The following is a 22,102-nucleotide window of genomic DNA, read 5'->3' on the forward strand; positions in this document are numbered from 1 at the left end:
CAATCAAATATTGTGGACCCTTCGAAAGCAAGTGCAGATCAGAAGCAGAGAGAAAACCCCAACTCAGCAACTCATCCAAAACTCAATCCTCTGTGGTATCCTGTCCAATTTGCAACAGAACCTTCTGGGCACAGGTTGGCCTTAGCACGATCAGCCTCACCCACGTACCCAACGGAATCTGATCAAACACATTCAAAGGTCAAACAAGAGAGGCATGATCTAATATTATGGTAGAACAGGCTCAAGGGGCTGAATGACCTACTCTGCTTCTTAGGTTCTTGCGTACAATGTTAGCAAGATGTTCTCTGCTTCCGTTCCTCTGATTTTACAATAGAATCCAGCAATTCTGGTTATTGTCTATTAGTGTTCTACAGTGATTGGATGGATCAAGTCTGAACCATTGTCAATCTGTGTATGTGAAGCTTTCACGCCCAATATCATTTGTTGGGAAACTATTTCAAGACTCCCACAGTTGAACATTAGTAGAATAGGTTCACTGTATTAGTGGCATTCATTAAATAATTTAAAGAATGACTGTGCCTTCAGGAGAAAGTTGGATTACTCTAAAACCAAGCTATCTGTATCGTTCCCTTTTATTCTCACACAGTTGAACATTTCACAGTTTTGAGACGAACTGTCAATCTTTATCTTAGTAACTCCATAATCTTAATCATTATATGTAACCACCAGATTGTTTCACAGTTGTTTGGGGAGTCACATTGGCTGGTGTTAAAAATGTTAACTCACACTTGGTTTCAAGTGTCTTTCAACTGATTGCAGCTGATGGAGGTTAAAACAATAAAGTAAATCATATCATCTTTCTCGGGCTAAAAGAATTAAATTATGAGAACAGGCTGCATATAGCAGTGTAGAAGATTAAGGAATGATCTAATTGAGTGATTTAATAGTTCAAGCATTTGATAGGGTAGACAGAAAGAATCTGTTTCCTGTGGTCGAGGATTAAGGACAAGGAGGCATAATCTTAAAATTAGAGCTAGGAAATTCAAGGGTGATGTCAGAAAGGACTTGACAAATCTGGAACTCTCTACCCTAAAAGGTGTTAAAGTGACATCAAATAAATATTTCAAAATAGATTGGAACCAAGGTGATAAACCTAGAGAGATAAAATTCAGTCATGTTTGCATTAAATAGTGGAACAGACTTGAGGGGCTGAATGTTCTACTCTTGATCCTATTGGTGTTCTGATGAGAGGTTAAACCAAAGCACCATCTGCTTTCTCAGGTGATGCCAAAGACCCTACAGCCCTGTTTCAAAAAGCAAAGGAGCTCTCGTGGTATTACTGGCCAATATCATTCCTCATCCAATATCACTAGAGTGAATTATCTGGTCATTGTCTCATGGCTCTTTGTTACTGCTATGCACAACTTGGCCTCAATGTTCCTTGCATTATAATGGTGACTACACTTCAAAGATATTTAACTGGCTGTGAAACACTTGGGAAATCCTGAGGTACAAGTACAAGTTTGCTCTTTGAACACAGTTTGATGTGCTGAAGGAGATTGGTGACCATGGAATTCATACAGCTGTGTCTATGAAAGGAAGATCAATAAAAGCTGATCAGATCTGTAAAGTCAAAGAGAAGTTCCACTGAGAGTTTTTTTTTGGCGATTTATATACTCACTTGATTTAGGTCCAGTTAGGGTATGAAAGGGCAATGGATCAAAGGTGGGTAAATGGAGTTGAGGTACAGATCAGCTGTGATATAATTACATGGGGGAAAAAGCTTGAGGGGCTGACTGGCCTCCTCCTGTTCCTGTGTGAACTATAATCAGCATTAAGCTACAAACAAACTAACTGAAACGGCATCCATGTAGTTGAAGAAAGAATTCTGATTTGGGAACAATGCCTAGAGTAAATTTCTCTCAGCAAGTTTCACTGGTTAGAGCCTCTGTATAAGAACATAAGAAATAGAAGCAGAAGTAAGCATTTGACCATTCAAAGTCTGCTCCACCATTCAGGAAGACCATTGCTGACCACTACCTCAACTCCACCTTTCCACACTATCCCCATATTGCTTAAATTGCAAAAATCTATTGTTCTCAGCCTTGAAAATACTCAATGACTGAGCAACCACAATTCACTGGGGAGAAAGTTCCAAAGGTTCACAACTTTTGAGCCAAGAAATTCTTCCTCCTATTAATCCTAAATAGTTGAGCCCTTTTTCTGAGACTGTGACCCTAGTTCTAGACTCTCCAACGCAGGAAAACATCTCTGAGCATCTAACCTGTGAAGCCCCTTAAGAATTTTATATGCTTGAATGGCATCACCTCTCATTCTTCTAAACTCAAGGAAATATGAGCCTCAATCTCTCCTCATAGGACAACCCTCTTATCCTAGGAATCAGTCAGCAAGACTTCATTACTTTTATCTTCTAATTCCTTTGTTTTAAATGTGAACACCCCATTTTCTTTCCTCATTGCCTGCATGTTAACTTTCTGGGATTAAAATATATTCTGCTTTTCAGTTTTTCCTACCAAAGTGGTTAACTTCTTATTTCTCCCCATTATATTCCATCTGCTATGTTCTTGGGCACTCATTTAACCTATCTAAATATCTTTGCATCCTCTTCATCGCTTACTTTTCCACCCCAATTGGTATTGTCAGAAAATTTGGGTAGGTCACACTCAGTCACCTGTTCCAATTCATTGATATAGATTATGAATAGCTAAAGCCAAGCATTGATCCTTGTGATGCTGCATTAGTTACAGTTGTGGACCTGTAAATAACCCATGCTCTATTTTCTATTCATCAACCAATCCTCAATCCATGCTAATAAATTACACCCATTCCCATTCATCCTAATTTTGTGTTTTTGCCTCTTGTGTGACACTTGTCAAATGCTTTTTTTTTAAATCCAGCTACATTCCATCCACTGGTTCCCCCTTTATCTACCCTGCTAGTTACAATATCAAAGCTTTCTAACAAATTTGTCAAACATAATTTCCCTTTCATAAATCTGTGTTGACTCTATCTACCCATATTCTGAATTTCTAGGCGCTCTGTTACCACAGCCAAAATACCAGAGTCTAGCATTTCCCTGACCACTGATGACAGACCAACTGGCCGAGAGTGCCTTTTCTCCTCTGCTCCTTTCTCCAATACTAGGGTTATGTTTGCTATCTTCCAATCCACGGAGGCTATTCTAGCATCTGGGGAATTCTGGAAAATCAAAACCAGTGCATCCACTATCTCTGTACTTAACCTCTTTTAAAACCCTAGGATGCAAACCATCAGGTCCAGGGAAATTGTCAACTTTTGGTTCGTTTAATTTCTCCAGTACTGTTTCTTTACTTATGCTGGCGCATCTTCCTCACCAGGCCCTGGGCTCCCCATTCTGGAATGTAATTTGTTTCTTCTACCTTGAAGATAGATACAAGGTTATTGTTTAATGTATTTGCCATACTTGTTTACAAACCCAGTCTTAAGTGGTAGCACCCTCGCCTCAGAGTCAGAGATCAAGTGTTTAAGCCCCCACTCCAGTTTCAAGCACATAATCTCAACTGACATTCAGTGTAGTACAGGGACAGTGTCTTTTGGATAAGGCATTAGAGAGAAACTCTATTTTTCTTCTGAAGTGGACCTAAATGATCTCATAAAGCTACTTCAACGAAGTGCAGGGAACCTCTCCCTGGTGTCCTGGCCTATATTTTTCCCTTGACCAACATCACCAAGTAGATTTTCTGCTCACCATCACATTGCTTTTTGTGCACAAAATGGCTACCATGTTCCCCATACTTCAACAGTGACTGCACTTTAAGTGTACTTCATTAACTGTGAAGCACCTCGGGATGCCCTAAGATTATGAAAGTTGTTATATAAATGCAAGAATTTCTTTAGTATAACGAAAACAGGGACAGTTAGTAATGGACAATAGCCTGCAGGTGATATGCAATGTTCTGACTATGGATTGAAGTCAATATAACCCTAGCTGCATCATAGATGCTTTAGAACAATAGAGTCTATGTACAGTAATGGGAAAGGATAAAATCTTTGTACAAATAGGGACAGCTGTGCATTGTTACGCTGTCTGTATAAAAATACAGTACACTGTTGAAAGAATTTACATTGCTCACGGATCACATTCCTGATTTCACCGTGACCTTGTGTCTGATTACCAGGTTGAACCTTTCTTTGTGACCCTCGCACTGTTTGACACAAAAAATAACCGCAAAATCTCAGAAGATTTTCATGTGGACTTGAATCCTCCGACTGTTCGGCAGATGTTACTGGGAAGCTTGGAAGGTGGAGCTGGAAATGGGGCAACAAGTGCAAACTTTCTCACTGGTAAAGACAGTCGCCTTAAAGGAGTAGCTGAGAGATTCCTTCGTTACCCAAAACAGGTAGGGTTCCTGAGACAGTGTCAAGTTTATTATCCAAAACACTGACCAGTTTTTCAACTCGTCAGCATGTTCAATTCATTTACCACTAAAGACTCATTTTTCATTTTTCTGATGACAGTCCGGGCCCAGGGAGGACATTCAGGACAGACCTGGGCTGTACTAGATGAGCTAACATTGGGAATGCACACTGAACCAATTAACATTCACTTTGGACTATTAGAAAAACTGTGTGAAAGCTGATGGGATAGGGCTATCTGTTTCAATATCAGCAGCAATTGATGATCATTTTTAGTTATGACACTTAATAATTGAAAAAATACGGAGTAAGCATATCAAGTAAATTTTTATTTGTGAAGCCGTGCCCTTTATGATATTTCAACATTAAACCACGTCACAGTGAGATGGTAATGCCATTGGCAGGACAAATCTAAACCGGCCAATTACCGTCCCATCAGTCTCCTCTCGATCATCAGTAAAGTAATGGAAGGGATCATCAACAATGCTATCAAGTGGCACTTGCTTAGCAATAACCTACTCACTGACACCCAGTTTGGGTTCTGCCAGGGCCGCTCAGCTCCTGACCTCATTACAGCCTTGGTTCAAACATGGACAAAAGAGCTGAACTCCTGAGGTGAGGTGAAAGTGACTGCCCTTGACACCAAGGCAGCATTTGAATGAGTGTGGCATCAAGGACCCCTGGCAAAACTGGAGTCAATGGGAATCAAGGGGAAAGCTCTCTGCTGGTTGGAGTCCTAACCAGCACAAAGGAAGGTGGTTGAGGCTGTTGGAGGTCAGTTATCTTAGCTCCAGGACATCACTGCAGGAGTTCCTCAAAGTAGTGTCCTCAGCCCAAACATCTTCAGTTGCTTCATCAATGACCTTCCTTCCATCATAAGATCAGAAATGGGGATGTTCGCTGATGATTGCACAACGTTCAGCATCATTTGCGACTCCTCAGGTACTGAAGCAGTCCATATCAAAATGCAGCAAGACCTGGACAATATCCAGGCCTGGGCTGACAAGTGCCAGGCAATGACCATATCCAACAAGATAGAATCAAACCATCACCCCTTGACGTTCAAGGGTATTACCATCTCACTGAATTCCCCCGATATCAATATCCTGGGGGTTATCATTGACCACAAACTGGACTAGCCATATAAATACAAGTCAGAGAATAGGAGCTATGCAGTGAGTAACTCACCTCCTGCCTCCCCAAAGCATGTCCACTATCTACAAGGCACAAGTCAGGAGTATGATGGAATACTCTCCACTTGCCTGGATGAGTGCAGATCCCACAACACTCAAGAAGCTGGGCACCATCCAGGACAAAGCAGTCCGCTTGATTGGCACCACATCCACAAACATTTCCCTCCCTCTGCCACCGACGCACAGTAGCAGCAGTGTGTACTATCTACAAGATGCACTGCAGGAATTCACCAAGGCTTCTTCGACAGCACCTTCTAAACCCACGACCACTACCACCTAGAGGGATAAGGGCAGCAGACACTATCTGGAAGTTCCCCTGCAAGTCACTCACCATCTTGACTTGGAAATATATCACCGTCCCTTCACTGTCTCTGGGCCAAAATCCTGGAACTCCCTCCGTAATAGCACTGTGGGTGTGCCTACACCACATGGACTGCAGCAGTTCAAGAAGGCAGCTCACCACCATCCTCTCAAGGGCAACTAGGGATAGGTGATAAATGCTGGTCTAGTTAGTGAAGCCCACAACCCGTGAATGGATTTTTAAAAAGTGAGAGTAACAGGAACCGTGTAAAGATTTGCATTATTGCCCCAGGTACAACCCCAACATGTATGAGGCACAGCAGTGAAGAGAATGAAATACCTGCCCAAGAGTTTACAATACAGAATAATACAATGCTACAACAATACTGGAAAGAGCCTTGTGTCACCACTGGTCATAGACAGTTCTGTTGAGATTGTACATTATTTTTTCCCAATTGATTTTATTTTTCACCTTTTGATAATGTTTGCCTTTGGTTTAACAGAGGGAAAGTTTGGAGGGCTAAGGGGAAAGTGCAGGGGATGGGATTCATTGGATAGTTCTTTAAAAGTGCTAGCACAGACATGATGGGCCAATAGACTCCTCTGTACTGTGTGATTCTACAAAATAAAGCACCTGATTGAATATGATGGAAGTGTGCTCTCATTTCACACGGTGAGCAGCTGTTCATCATTTTGGTTCTAATGTCTTTTTGTGTGTGTGTGTGTGTATATATGTTTTTTTTTGCAGGGGATCTTTTCAGTGACTGCCCCTCACCCAGATATCTTTCTGGTCATGCGAGTGGAGAAAGTGTTGCAAGGAGGGATTGCTCAATGTGCTGAACCCTATATAAAAAGTTCTGATACAAACAAGGTACTTGTGAAAACTGCACCTCCCCGATTCCTCCATTAGACAGGCAAATCCTTTGCTAATTGTTTAATGCTTAATTTATTCCCCCTTCCATGAGACAGTGCATAGTTTCAAATGTTAATATATAATAGTATCGTAGTGAGAAATTGTTTACCTGGCGGGGGAAGTCGAGAAAAAGGAGGAACAATTTTATGACTAGAAATAGGCTGTTCAGCAGTGAAATCAGTAAGCACTGTTTCACACAAAGGATAGCAAAAATCTGGGATTCTCTTCCCGAAAGGCTGTGGATGGTATGGGTCAATCGGGGCTCTCAAGGTTGAATTTGAGACATTTTTGTTGGATAAGGGTATCGAGAGAAATAGTGCTGAGGTACAGATCAGCCATGATCTGATTGAAAAGCAGAGCAGGCTGGAGGGGTTGATTGGCCTCGTCCTGATCCCATGTTGCTATAATTTCTGTATATTTCAGAATTGATATAGAATGTGCTTAACTCACAGATTTTACAAGTGCATAATTGTTTATTCGCAACCTGTGCATATTCCCAACCTGAGCAGAGACATGACTGAGCTAGTTGTGTCCTAAAGGTGTTTTATGAGAATATTAGCATAAGGAATGAAATATTAAATGGAAAGTATGTATTTGTTTGGGTGTTTAAAGTTGTGGTTATCTGGATGTTTGAAATATGGTTCTATAAATGTTGCCTTGATATAAAAAGAAAGATTTTTATTTTTATCACTCTTTTCATGACCTCAGGACATCCCAAAGTACCTTACAGCCAATTTACTATTTGTGAACTGTAGTTGCTATTATAATATAGGGAATATAATATGTCAAGAAGCTAGTAGTCCTGCCCTGTGGCATTGCTGACATACAGGTTGGAAGCTGGAAGCATTGTGAGATTAAAATTTCCATCCAAATTTTCTAACCTGTCCATGGCCTCACTGCCGCGTATGTCTGTAATCTCTGAGATATCCGAGCTCCTCCAATTCTGGCTTCTTCAGCATCCCCAATTTTTAACTGCAATGCCATTGGTGGTCGTGCTTCAGCAGCCTGCTGAGGCCCTAAGCTTTGGAATCCCCTCCCTAAGCCTCTCCACCTCTCTACCTCTGTCTTTCTCCCTCTCTTTTCCTTTAAGATGTTCCTTAAAACCCAACTCTCTGAGCAAGATTTTGGTCATTTTCTCTAATATTATTGGTGTCAAATTTCACTTTTTAATCCTCCTCTGAAGGACTTTGGGATGTTTTACTAGGTTAAAAGTGCTATGTTTATATAAAAAAAAGTACAAGCAATTCAGAAGGCAAATGGTATGTTGGTCTTTAGTACAAGAGGATTTGAGTATAGGAGTGAAGATGCCTTACTGCGATTATATAGAGCCTTGGTGAGACCACACCTGGAGTATTTGGTCTCCTTACCTCAAGAAAAATATACTTGCCATAGAGGGAGTGCAGTGAAGGTTCACCAGAATGATTCCTGGGATGGAGGGATTTTCCTGTGAGGAAAGATTAAATAGCCTGGGCCTTTATTCTCTGGAGTTTAGGAGAATGAGAAATGATCTTATTCAAACATACAAAATTCTTACAGGGCTCAACGGGATAAATGCAGGAAGATGTTTCTCCTAGCTGGGGGAATCTAGAACCAGGAAAAACAGTCTCAGAATAAGGGGCAGGCCATTTAGGGCTGAGATGAGGAGGAATTTCTTCACTCAGTGGGTGGTGAATCTTTCGAATTCTCTGCTCCAAAGGGCTGTGGAAGCTCAGTTGTTGAGTATGTTTAAGACTGAAATCGATAGATTTCTACTTATTAAATACATCAAGGTATGTAGGGATAGTGCAGGAAAATGGTGTTGAAGTAGAAGATCAGCCATGATCTCATTGAATGACAGAGAGCTCAAAGAGCTGAATGGCCTACTCCTGCTCCTATTTATTATGTTCTTATGTATAAATACAAGCTGTTGATATTTTGCTGCTACATGCTCAAATGGGCCTGCAGCTTTATGACCATTGCTCATGTGATCTAGGACTGTGCCTTTAATGAAAAGGCCACCTAGAGGTTAATTGCTGAGGGCCCTTCCTGTAGATTGACAGCTGCTTTTGGTAATAGCCACATTAATAAGTTAATTATCAGGGAAGGAAACACAATAGGAAAAGCTTGTTATGTAGAATTTACATCACAGTACCATGTAAGTCAGCCCAATTGATCTACACTGCTGTTTATGTTCCACATGAGCCTCCTCCCAGCCTACCTTGTCTCACCCTATCAGCAAATTCTTCTCATCCTTTCATCTTGTGTGTTTGTCCAGCTTTCCCTTAAATGCAGCGATGTTATTCAGCTCAGCTGCTGCTTTCATCAGTGAGTTCCACATTATCACCACATTCTGGACAAAAGGTTTCTCCTGAATTTTCTGCTGGATTTATTAGTGACTGCCTTATATGTTCAGCCCCTGGTTTTAGTCTCCCACAGATGGAAACATCTTTACGTCAATCCTGTCAAGCTCTTTGATCATTTGAAAGATCCCCATCAGGTCACCCCTCAGTCTTCCCTTTCCTAGTGAAAAGGGCTCCATCTTATTAAGTCTTTCCTATTGATTATGGTCTGGATATATTTGTAACATTTGATTTAGTTGTGAAAGTATCACCATCCGAGGACCTCATAGCCAGCCCTTGTACATTGGAGAAATGGATGTTCACTTCCTGCTATCCCCGGTGTGTAAGGCACGTGGGTTGAGGCTTCCTTAGCTACTCCATTCATAAAATTGACTCCTCCCTCCAACATGAAAGTATTTTGTGGATCCAGGAGTCAGAATATTTGCAACCTCTGAACAACTTTAGCAATCATGCATTTTTTGGAGAGAAAAATTTTAGTGAGCCAAGCTTTTCATGATGCATTCTGACCAGGAGCCGGGAATTTGTAAGAAGCATTCTTTGTAAGAAATGATTTGACTGAAGAGGAATGAAGCTCTGACAGGCCTCACTCCACGTTCACATTCAACAATTTCCTTCGACCTTTTGGCTTGAAGGTTAGACATCCTCATTTAAGTTGTGGAATATAATATGGTGTTACATTGCATAACCCTACTGATCTTGTGTACCTCCTGATCATTGGACTTACTGAGCAATGCCATTGGAGGTCTGCTAGTATGTACTATATATTGCAAACAAGTGTAAATGATGCAGAACTTTGAGATGGACAAATTGTCCAAGATATTATAATAATTTGAGTCGTTACCTGAGTTTGACTTGTTCCCAGCATTGTTCTGATACATTTCTCTCCACCTACAGGCTGCTCAGAAAGTGCTTAAAGCTGCAAAGCAAGTATGCAGCAGACTTGGAGGATACAAAATGGCCTTTGCTTGGGCTGCAAGGTCAGTGTTTATACATTGGATCCAATTGTAACTCTTTTGAGTCAAACCAAATAATGGATCCAATTGTAGTTGCACATTTTTTCTGAAATGTCTATTAGCTAAATTGTCAAAGATTGCTCTCTTAAAGTGCCTTTTTGGATAAAGAACCTGCACCAACACAGCACCTTTCCATGTTCCTAGGATATCCCAGTGGACGTTACATCCAGTGATGTACTTTTAAGGTGCAGTTTTGTGGGGAATTGGCAGCAGCTAATTTGTGTAAACAGTAGATGGGGTGAATGGCCAGTCAAATAGTTTCTCTTGATGTTGGTTGAGAAGGGATTGTTGGGAGAACTCTCCTGCTCTTCTGGAAATATTGAGTTGGGATCTTTAACATCCTCCTGAACTGTTAGACAGGGTCGTAGTTTAGCATTACATGTGCCATTCCCTTGGTGCTGCACTGATGTGTCAGCCTAGACCATGTCCTCAAATCTGGAGTAATGTTAAAATGTGACAATCGCAGGATTCCATTTCTAGCTAGCCGTTTAATTAACAATAAGGTGGAAATAACCTGAATTTATATAGAACCTTTCAGTACCTTAGGGTGTCCTGAATCGCTTAATAGCCAATGAAGTGCTTTTGGAGTGTAATCACTGTTGCAAACCTCTAATAATGTTTTAAAATTAAGTTCCACGTAAAGTTAACACTAGAATTGACTCTAAATATGGTGACCATTATTTTTCTTTCCCCTAGACCTGTGTTTAAAGACACTGAAGGCTCCATTGATACAAGTGCAAAGTTCTCGCCTTTTTACAAACAGGACAGCAACAAACTATCGAATGAAGATCTACTGAAAATGCTAGCAGACTTCAGAAAGTGAGCACTTGGTCCTTTCAGAATGCCAAAGGGAATTGTGTTTTAATATGAAGCTTCTCATTATCCTAAAGAGGTACCTTGAGGGTAAATTTACCACTCAGCTCTCCTGTGCCTGAAAGGAGTGAGGGTGAGAGGTTAGGCTGCAGTGTTGCCGTTCTGTCTGTAACCTGCGCTCCTGTCAAGCATGGTTCCTTACTACCATTTCAGCACTGAGGAATTTAACCTCATCTTTCTGCAAATGGCCAGTGTTTCAGAGCTGTTGTCCCTGCTTAGCTCAGCGCTGTGTTTACTAAACAGGATGAGAAATGTGGGAGAAGAGTTTCACTTGTTGGATGGGGCTGGGCAATATGATTTCTCGCAGCCCAGGTAGGTTATGGTGTGGAATGTTTGCACCTGCCGTTTGGGCATATGTCTGCTTTAGGAGCCACTAAAATGGTGACTGCCTGAGCTGTCTGGGGTTACACACATTACTGATCCATATAGACTTTGTAAGATTAGATCAATCTGCACTTGTATGCTGAGAGTTGTGGTTATATTTTAAGGAGTGTGAGTTTTTGGTGATGTGTGACTGATTGAGGTCTTCACAGGCTGAGTGGATTAATTTTGTGACTGCCAAGACATGAATTGCACAAAGTGTAAATAGTGATGCCATTGCTGAGCTCAAAACAGTGCTAATATAAAGAATGTTGCAATACAAAGGGAGAAATGTATGTTAATGTACAGGGTATCATGTTACTAAGGGACCAAGTCTATAATGCCAATTTTTAAATAGAACTTTCCTTTTAATTAAAACCATTTGATAACTGGGATGTCATTTTTTGGAGACTTCAAGATTAGTTTGTAATCTGTTAAACCATTTATTCATTAACACTGGACTAGGTCAGGTCATGTTATGGCTTTTGATGGAGCAATGATATTCCTGCAGGATGTTGATGTACACTCTCTGAGAACAAGAGCTTTGTATTTCTGCTTATGGACAGAGTTGTGGCAAACTGCACACACATTACAATGGAGAAGTTTACTTAAGGCATTGACTGCTTTCTGTCATAAGTGGGCAATCAAATACTGAAAGCCATGAAGCCGATGATGGATTATTGGTTGTTGTTCAGGAATGTAAACATCTACCAAGCATCATAAAACAAGGATAATCCAGTAACATTTAAAGCACATAAGGAGGAGATAGGTTTGACCTTATCATTTCCTGTAAAGCTGATCTCAATCCTTAGAGCTGATGGCAGGCTGATAAAAGTGGTCAGCAAAGCTCATGGAATGTCAATCCTTGTCTCTTACCCTGTGTCCGGATGGTCAAAAACCATTTTCCCCATCAGGTACTGTTTTTGCAACTCTCAAATGGCCAACATTCCAGAGGAGGACAAAGCAAACTTCAAAGACATGTGGAAACTCTCCTTGACTGACATTAATGACTGGGAGAAGCTTGCTACCAATCGTTCAGAATGATGCCAACTTGTCCATCAAGCGGAATCACGCTTTGAATCACTACATCTTAATGACGAGGCAGAACAGCGGCAGAGAAGGAAAGAAAAGGAAACAAATCCTGCACTCCAGATCCCACGACCTCGTGGAACACCCTGCCCCATGTGCCGAAGGACCTGCAGACCGAGAATCGGCCTGTTCAGTCACATGAAGACCCATGGCATAAATTTGCAACCATGAGTAGACATCATCCTCAGAGCGAGGGACAGCCAATGAGACCGATGACCCAATAACAGGACCACTGGCACAGGTCTGACAGCAGTGAACCTGTCCTTGTTTAAACAGTGGGGGTCAGTTGTGGCTGTCTAAATAAAGTACTGGCAGAAGGTTTTACAATTCAGACCATCATGAAACATTCCAGCAACATCATTAGATGTAGAAAGAGAAAAGGCCATTTGACCCACCAAGCTCATTATTTCCACAGACCATGTAAATCATGCTTTTTCTTAGACTAATTCATTGAATCTTGTGAGGAAAGTTCCTTTTCATTTGTCCAGTTCTTTGAATGATAGAATCATACAACATGTACAGCCTATTGTGCCTGCACCAGATTTTTCAAAGAACTGTCCAGTTGTCTCATTTCCCTGCTCTTTCCCCTTGGCCTGCATTCTTTTTCTCCTCTGAGTGTGTAACCAGCTCCTCTTTGCATGGTACTCCTTATTCTTTCAGGCAGTGCATTCCAAATCACTATGACTTGCTGCATAAACAAATCTCTCCTCATATTCCCTTGGTTCTTATACCAATTATCTTAAATCTGTGTCCCCTAGTTATCAACTCACCTGCTGGTCTTGTTTTTAAAAGGAACTTATTGACCTAGAATTAAAGAGAGGGCTGAGAAAAGAGTTCCCTCTAAACTCAAGCTTTTCCATGTGATATTCCATGCGCTGATGGTTCAAATAAAATAACTTGGTTACGTTTTCTCTATAAATTGCTGGGAATTTATAGAGAAAAGGACTGAAAAGACTAAAATCATGTCTCCTCTCAATCTTATTTTTTCTCATGAATAGCATGATCAGTAAATGACCTGGAATAGATCCTTCTGGAAACAACCTAGACACTGCTCAATCCTGGCAGAGCAATTTGCAATTTTTTTTTTCTCAATTCCTTTCCATTGCTAAGTCAGAATTTTCCCCAAACCAATTAGTTTGCCACTAATTACTTGAGCTTAATCTCCTTTGAACCACCCATCTGGCTCCTGATCAAATATCTGCTGAAAATCTCAGTCAATTATATTTGCTTTCCTGCCCATTTTAACCAATTCACAGGTAAAATATTTTAGTGCAGATTATTCCTTAATCAAGCTTCCTTCCTCAAGCTGTTACTTGCCTGTTTTCCTCACATCCCTGCAAAGTTTATCATCTGAAATCATTACAAAATACGATATTAGTGTTGGCGTGTCTGTCGGCCCTGGCCATTATTTTATGCTTCAACAGTGTTTCAAGTTGTTATCTTGCTTTGATGAGTTTTTGCCTATTCAGCAAGTGACTTGAGATAGTCAGTATATCATTTCTCTTGAAAACATTTCTGAAGAACTATTTACAAAGGCCTCAAAGTAAGTACATGGCTTCATAGACACGGTCTACTCTGTGTCTTGCTCTCTTGGAGCCTCTTGATGTCATGCTTACATCATCATCAAATATCATTGTCTGATTAACATAAACCATTAATCTTTTACTCTGCAATAGCATTCACTGAAGGTCTCTGGTCCCTTGCTGTGATTCTTCATTATTAACTCCAGCGATAATGTGAATATGAATGGTTGGTGATGTGTGAATTTCCCAGACTGCATCTACATTGCAGTATGAAAAAGCAAAATGACAGCTGTTGGGTGATGCTGAGGAGTACAGAAATAACTGCCTTTATAAAATTTAGCAATAGGTGGCAGATCAGTGGAATAAACCTCTGAAATAAATTAATGCCTTTTGTGGTTTGTTTATAAACATGGCAAAGAGGGAAGGATCAACTGTTCCACTGAGTTTTTCCCATAGTCATTTTGCAATTAAGCATCATGACTCCCCACCCCACCCCCAACCCGTAATGCTCTTGACCTACCAACAGCCACACTGAATGAAGCAAATAATAAATGGACTAACACAAAAGCAAAGAATTGTGAAACTCCTCTCCGATCTCTGAAAGAAATGTCAGTGACCATGAGGCACGTTACTCAATGACCCACCTAACTTTTCCACACTGATGTCAACTGTCATGACAGTGGATCACAGTCCGAATTAGTTACAAACCTATTGAACTTTTTAAGTAAGATATGTTCTCTTTTAGAAAAGGACATACAAGCAAAAGCTGGCTGAGACCGTAAAGTAACCACTTGCTGGAAAATTCCTATGTGGATTACACTTGAACGACTAGTCCAGAGGGAACGGAATGTCACACCTAAAAGGTAGCAAGGCCTATTTCAGACAGAGACACTTCAAAGGGAGAGATGCAGAGCAAAAGATTGAACAATGGAGACTGATTACCATCTCAGCACAAAATCAGCACAAATTCTTACCTCAATGGGCATGCGGGCCCCACCAGCTCAGCGGCAGGCGTGCAGCCAAACCCCATCGCCGAAGCGTGCTTCCTGTGCAGGGTGGGGGGAATCCCCATCTGTCAAAGTGCGCTCTTTCATGCATGCGTGTGAAAGAGAGCATTGCTCCTTGAGGCAAAGTGCTGTCTCAGGGAGATCCGTGAGAGGTAAGTAAACTCATAAAATAGATAAATATTAAATTATTAACATGTCCCCCTCATGTGACAATGTCACACGAGATGAGACATGTTAATAATAAACACATAACATTTATTACATTTTTAAAAAACAGACATGAAACTTCATCCCGCCAGTTGATGATGTTTCATTAATAATCTGCAGCCCGTTGGGGCTCCTGGCCTGCCCGCCAGCCCTAAGGTTGGCCAGGCAGGGTGTTTAATAAGGTTAATTATCCTGTCAATTGTCTTAATTGGCCATTGACAGGTCGGCAGGTGGACACCTGATTTTGCTGTCCGCCTGCCTTTGTGAATATTTAAAGGGACCAGGATGATGTCGGGGGTTCCTCCCAACGTCATCCCGTGTCATTTTCCCCTTGGCGAGCGGGCCCCGCCCCCAAATAGCTGAGGGGAAAATCCTGGCCTATGTCTTGTTGTGTTATATCCTAGAATATGGACATGATCTGAGTTGAAGGAAAGCAAATTCTGGGCCAAAGATATGTTTGTTTTCTCCCTTCCAGGAATATACAAGAAAAGGAGTTAAAAGCCAGCTGTAAACCTGGTCAGTGTGTGCTACTTCTGGTGTGCTAGGATGTGCTGTAGTGGTCACAGCAGAAGAACAGCAACTAGGCATCCCTGCAGCTTGCAGGTAAAAACTACTCAACAGCCAAAGTCAGCTCTACTGGAATCACCGCAACATGGGTCGATGACCCTTTGCAAAAAGAAGAACCTCATGTCATCTAACCCAGTTCTATGCTTCTATGGCTTATAAGCCTGGACCTTGGTTCACCCTATACCCTCTAATTCATTCTACTATCCACATGGATAGATTCTAATCTACAAGATGCACTGCAGCACTCACCAAGGCTCCTTCAACAGCACCTTTCAAACCCATGACACCTACTACTTAGAAGAACAAGAGCAGATAGATGGGAACACCACCACCTGGAAGTTTTTTTCGAAGTCATTCAGCATCCTGACTTGGAAATATATCACCATTCCTTCACTGTCGCTGGGTCAAAATCCTGGAACTCCCTTCTTAACAACACTGTGGACTGCAGCGGTTCAAGAAGGCAGCTCACCACTACCTTCTCAACAGGAACTAGGGATGGGCAATAAATTCTGGAACATGCCCACACCCCAGGAACAAATTTTAAAAACCTTCATCATTTTAACCATCTCAATTAAATCTCCCTATATTCTACCCTTTTCCTGATTAAAAGATACAGCTCTCCAAGCCTATTTTTAATAATTATGGATGTTTCCGGAGGATATAATTTTATTTGCGTTTGAAACCTATTCCCAGGGTTCTATGTCAAAAACTGGACACACTTTTATATTGGATTGACCTAGCTATACTCTATTAATCTTTTCCAAGACTGATCTTGTGGCATTGATCATGAATGTTGAGTGACCCATGCACTAACCTCTTGGTCCCTTTCCTGTTTGACAGACTTTAGTTCAGATCTTTCTGTCTAATATTTGCCTTACCCACTTGCATAATATGCTACGTTTATCAAAATCATCTGCCTGGCACTGGCACATTCCCCATTCTGTAATCTTTCTGACAGCTCACTGTCTCATATCCTCCTTTCTTTTTAAGAGGGTGACTATCAGGCTTCATCATAACTCACATCAAATGCACAGTGAGAGGTACGTTCCGGCTGGGCAGGTCATATGACCCCAAGGCAAGTGCGCTTAACTGACTGAGATCTCTGAGATGTTGGCAGTCAGGCATCAAACTATTCAAGCTGACTGAAGTTTTCAAAGTGGAATTTATTTTAATATGATAGAGCATTTGCTTTCATTCGTGCTGCAGCTGTTCAGCAAGATGCTGCATTATTTGGCAAAAGATACAGAAACGTGGTTGTGGTATTGGACTAGCAAGACAAAGGTTGAAAGTTCAGGTCTCATGGCACCTCTGATATCAAATTCAATAAAAAAAGAATCAAATTGAATTTCTACAATAACATTCATGACTTCAGAATGCCTCAAAGTGTTTTACAGCCAATAAAATGCTTTGGAAGTGTAATCACTGTTGTAATGTAGAAACTGCAACCGCCAATTCGTGTACAGCAAGCTCCCACAAACAGCAATGGGACAATGAGCAAATACTTTGTTTTCAGTGATGTTGGTTGAAGGATAAGTAATGGTCAGGACAATAAGCCTGGTAGCCAGTGGGCAGCCAGACACATCATTGACTGTGCAAATTATTGATTCATTGTTTTTGACATATTGGGTTTGCTAATATCCATCAGGGAAGGAAAGCTGCCACCCCTATCTGCTCTGACTTATGTACAACTCCTGTTCGATGTTGTCGTTGATGTTTGATGCCCTTTGAAATGGCCTGGCACTCAGTTATGAAGAGTTGCCATCAATTTGGATTGTTTCTGGACAAGGTGTAGTTATATTTATGTAAATTTATATTTCACTCTGTATTGACATAGGGCAGAGAAGATGTCTAAACTTCAGGTCATTCCAGGAAATTTCAACGTTACTATTGAATGTGTTCCTCCGGACATTTCCAGTGAGTAAAGTCTGGCTCCATTTTAAACTGTTGCATGACAACTTTTGCAAGCCATATGGCTATAAAAATTCAACTCTTTTGGCTCACTTAGATTGTGTAACATCGTCCTACACCCCTGTGAAACCGTTTGAGGAGAGCGGCTACAGCTGTGTATCATTTGAAGTTGAAGAATTTGTTCCAGATGTCGCAAAATACATGTACCCTTTCACAAGCTTCAAGAATCATATGTACGTTTACCCCCTTCAGCTGAAATATGACAACCAGAAGACTTTTGCTAAGGTATTGTGATCCAAACAATTACTGCTGATCTTTTTTTTTAAAAAAAAGACCAGAGCCTTCTCATAAATTATTGTGAGGCTAAGTCATTGTTTTTGAGTGCAACTGATGTCAAATGCTAGTGAAATGATTGCTGTTGAGCATAATTAATGTCAAATGAGTTCAAATGAATGCTGTTGAATGCAAATTATGTCAAAATTTTCGGATGGAAAATATCTGTGTTTAGCTGACTGTTGATGTTTGATGTTACACCTTCCCCGCCCAGGCGAGGAACATTGCAGTCTATGTGGAGGTCAGGGATTCTGATGGAGAAAAATCACGTCCATTGAAGGTGAGTGAGTCTGTGGCCAGTGCACATTGTACAAGTTTATCACATTCAACGCCTCTGATGCAGTATTCGTGGGTGGGGCAGATTGCAGGAGGGTGCTGGGAAAAAATGGGATTAAGGAACATGATCCCCAAAACACCAATCCTGTCACCCCCCCAGGCAGCATTGAAAGCAGAGGTGGATAGATTTCTAAATACCAATGACATCAAGGGATACGGGCATAGCGCAGGAAGATGACATTGAGGTAGAAGATCAGCCATGATCCAGTTAAATGGCCGAGCAGGCTTGAGGGGCCAAATGGCCTCTTTCAGCTCCTATGCTCCTAATAAGGATGGAGCTTGCTTTTTTGGAGATCATTGGCTTTTGATGACTGACTATGAATGAATAGAATAGTGGAAAATGATCAGCAAAACTCTGGCTCTTTAATGTCCTAAGTTTGGAACAAACAGATCAAATATATTAATTATTTTTCATAGCTTTTACACCACATTTGACCAAATAATTGTCAAGTGCTCCAAATCTGTTCCCCTTTTACAAATATTAAAACTATAATTGAATGTCTAGTAGAGCCTGTTTAACTGAGCTCAGTAATGTCTGGCAATAAATATGTTTTCTTTAATCTATATTTGCTTCAGTCATTAACGTGATAACAAAGTTCCTTTTTAGCTAAGAGAGTGCCCTAACTTCAGCCCTGACACCACAAAGAGCAGCTTGCCTTTATATAGCCGCTTTAACACAATAAAACATTCTAAGATGCTTCACAAAAAAAAATAACACCAAGTCAAAGGGCAGGACGTCAAAAGCTTGCCAAATGGGTAGACTTCAAGAAGTATCTTAAAGGAGGAGAGAGAGAGACAGAGGCAGAGAGACTTGAGGATGGAATTATCCAGAGCTTTTGGCCTTAGCAGGTGATGACATGGTGGTCAGTGGTAGAATGATTAAAATCAGGGATGCTCGAGAAACCAGAACTGGAGGAATACAGAGATTGTGGAGCACGGTGGAATGGGGGAAGGTTACAGGGAGAGAGAGGGGCCAGACCACAGAGGGACTGAACATGAGGGTGGGAATTTTAAAACTGAGGCATTGGTGGACTGGGAGCCAATGTGGATCAGTGAGACTGGGCTCATCCTGGCAAATAGTTTTTAAATGGAAGAGAGAAATCGTAACTTACGAGGAGATGATTTCATGCTTCAGTGACTGCTGGGAGTGTTGGTATGTGGGCGAATTTTGAGATTGATTGGAGTTCATGAAGTAATAATTTGGGAATTGCCCCTGTTAGCGCAGGCCATACATGATGTTTGTTATGTTTCTATCACGTGGAAATGGTGTACAGAAAGTAAGTTGGGTGTGAAGGAACCTGCAACTTGAGTGAGCATGGTGAATGAGCCCATGCAAACTTTCTTCACAATTGAAGCAACCATTGTGCTCGTGAAACAGAAATTGCAGCAAGCCTAACACTAAAGGATTGACTTCTTTGTATACTAACACTATGGGCAAAATGTAACGCTCTCCCCTATGGCAGGTTTGGTGGTGGAGGTGCATTCAATCAGTCAGAGATGCCTTGCCACCCCCCTACCTCCAACCCAATTAAGTCCATGGTGGGAAGGTCCATGGGTGGGCAGGAAGGCTACCAATTGGGGCTGTTAAATGAGCAGCTAATTCCCACTTGAGAACCTCTTCCCATCGCTGCTGATATTGACCCAACAGCAGGCAGGGGCTCACCATGTGGGGAGCTCAACAAGCAAGCCTGTGTGGGATTACTTGTGGGCTCCCAGGGTGGGTCCTTCATTCAAAGGCACTCAGTGCCTGATCGAGAGACCCAACATTAGGAAGGGAGGGTCTTCTGAGATCCAACCCCACTCCCCCCACAATGTCCTTTGCATCCCCCACCTTCCCACCCCACAACACCCCCCCCACCGCGCCCACCCACCCCCCCCCCCCCCCCCCCCCCCCCCCACCCCCGCCATCACTTACATCTGGCTTTGGTCCATGATGATCTTAAGCCTCATGTAGTTATCGTATTGGTAGCAGCCACTACCTCCCCACAGGCAGTGCTGTTCAATAGAGCTGCTGGCCCTGATTCGCTGGCAGCTCTCAGCAGGGTCCTTGATCCCAGGGAAGGCCTGCTACTGTCCAGTTGGGTGCCAGAGTGACACTTAATGCCTTTCCTAAAAGAGGCAATGCAGGGCTTGCGCTGGTTCTCCAGCCAGGGAGGTGAGACCCCCATTACCTTCATTAAATACTGCCCCATATGACAAACTGGTGTGAGATCCTGGCTTACAAAAGATAGAATCAGTGAACCTTTTTCAGCTGATGACCATATCTGGAACAAGGGGGCCTAATCCTAAAATTGGAGCTAAACCCTCTAGGCATGAAATTTTGAAGCATTTTCTCACACAAACAGTCATAGAAATAGATAAATAAAAACAGAAAATGCTAGAAAAATCCAGCAGGTCTAGCAGCATCTGTGGAGCAAGAAACAGAGTTAACGTTTCGAGTCCCATATGACTCTTCTTTAGAGCTGAAGAGAAGTGGAAATGTGATTAAATTTATATTGTTTAAGGGGGGTGGAGCAGGTGAAGCTGCATAGAAGGCCAGATATAGGTGGAAACAAAGGAGGGATTGACAAAGATGTCATGAACAAGACGTGGCTTCCTCCTTTTCCTGTGATGGCATTTTGGGCAGGTTTGTACTGCCCCCTTAGCTGGCTATATGGGACAGGAGAAGGTTTATTATTTCTGTTTAGTGTCCCACATCGATAACACTTTAGTTGAGTTATTGATTGAATGTATTTTTTGTTGGTGCGCAACACACTTGCAGATTTCTATTGAACAATTAATGTGCAACACATATTGTTTGGAGTGTTAATTATTGTAGTATGTGTTAAAGAGACTCGAACTGAAAACCGAGGCATTAACCTTTTAACAATTGTTCAGTGTATCTATGGGAAGCCAGGAGACCACGTGTTCACGACCAAGGCTTGTGCAACAGTTTTGCATCATCAGCAGTGTCCTGAATTCTATAACGAGGTAAAATCAACTTGGGTTTCATTTTTTGCCTAGAAAGTGAGTTACTAACTTCTCTATAACTTCTAATGTTGAGTGTCCTATTGCTTGCTGTTTCAATATCCTTATAGATTAAAATTGAGCTGCCTGTACATCTCCATGAGAAGCATCACCTACTGTTCACATTTTACCACATCAGCTGTGACATAAACACCAAAGGCACAACCAAGAAACCTGAAAATATTGAGTCACAGGGTAAGTGTGCAGTCAAACATAAGGCAAATGTAACAGAGATGGTGACTGATGTGTAGTGGCTGCATTTTCTTTAGTTATCACCTATAATATAGTTACATTGCTGACTTTGTTTGAAATACCATGGGTTTGGTAGCCCAGTGGGCCAGAGGGTGAGAGCTTGAGTTGTGAAATTGAAATTCAGGAATTCAGGTAATATATGGACTGGTGAATCTAGCATTGATTCTCAAAACTACTATTTTGTTGTTAAAAATCCAACTAGCTCGCTACTGGCCTTCAGGGAAGGGAAGGTGTTACCCTTATCTGGCTAATCTGGCTATTAGCAAAAAGATTTGCAGGAAAAAGGTGAGAGAGTGGGACTAGGTGATTTGCTCTTGCAGAGAGTTGGCATGGACACGATGGACTGAATGGCCTCCTTCTGTGATGTAACTATTCTATGGGCTGGTGCCACTAAAAGTGACCATGAAGTTGTCAGTTTGTCGTGAAAAACCCAACTAGTTTTCTAATGTCTTTTAGGGAAGTGAATCTGGTGCCCTTATCTGATCTGAACCTCCAAGTGACTCCAG

At 41.6% G+C, this 22,102-nt stretch overlaps 1 protein-coding gene across 3 annotated transcripts in view; it reads left to right on the forward strand.

Annotated features, from left to right (window-relative positions):
- The window catches only part of dock11 (dedicator of cytokinesis 11), a 274,194-nt gene that overhangs the window by 89,503 nt on the left and 162,589 nt on the right, over window positions 1-22,102 (forward strand). For all 3 annotated transcript variants that reach the window (XM_041195297.1, XM_041195295.1, XM_041195296.1), the window contains 9 exons: window positions 4,140-4,361; window positions 6,619-6,741; window positions 10,017-10,099; window positions 10,832-10,954; window positions 17,596-17,675; window positions 17,767-17,954; window positions 18,217-18,282; window positions 21,216-21,308; window positions 21,416-21,539. In XM_041195297.1, coding sequence (XP_041051231.1) covers window positions 4,140-4,361; window positions 6,619-6,741; window positions 10,017-10,099; window positions 10,832-10,954; window positions 17,596-17,675; window positions 17,767-17,954; window positions 18,217-18,282; window positions 21,216-21,308; window positions 21,416-21,539 — 1,102 coding nt within the window. The remainder of the gene's footprint in view (window positions 1-4,139; window positions 4,362-6,618; window positions 6,742-10,016; window positions 10,100-10,831; window positions 10,955-17,595; window positions 17,676-17,766; window positions 17,955-18,216; window positions 18,283-21,215; window positions 21,309-21,415; window positions 21,540-22,102) is intronic.

This window comes from Carcharodon carcharias, chromosome 9 (genome assembly GCF_017639515.1).
Source record: "Carcharodon carcharias isolate sCarCar2 chromosome 9, sCarCar2.pri, whole genome shotgun sequence".
Classification (NCBI taxonomy): domain Eukaryota; kingdom Metazoa; phylum Chordata; class Chondrichthyes; order Lamniformes; family Lamnidae; genus Carcharodon; species Carcharodon carcharias.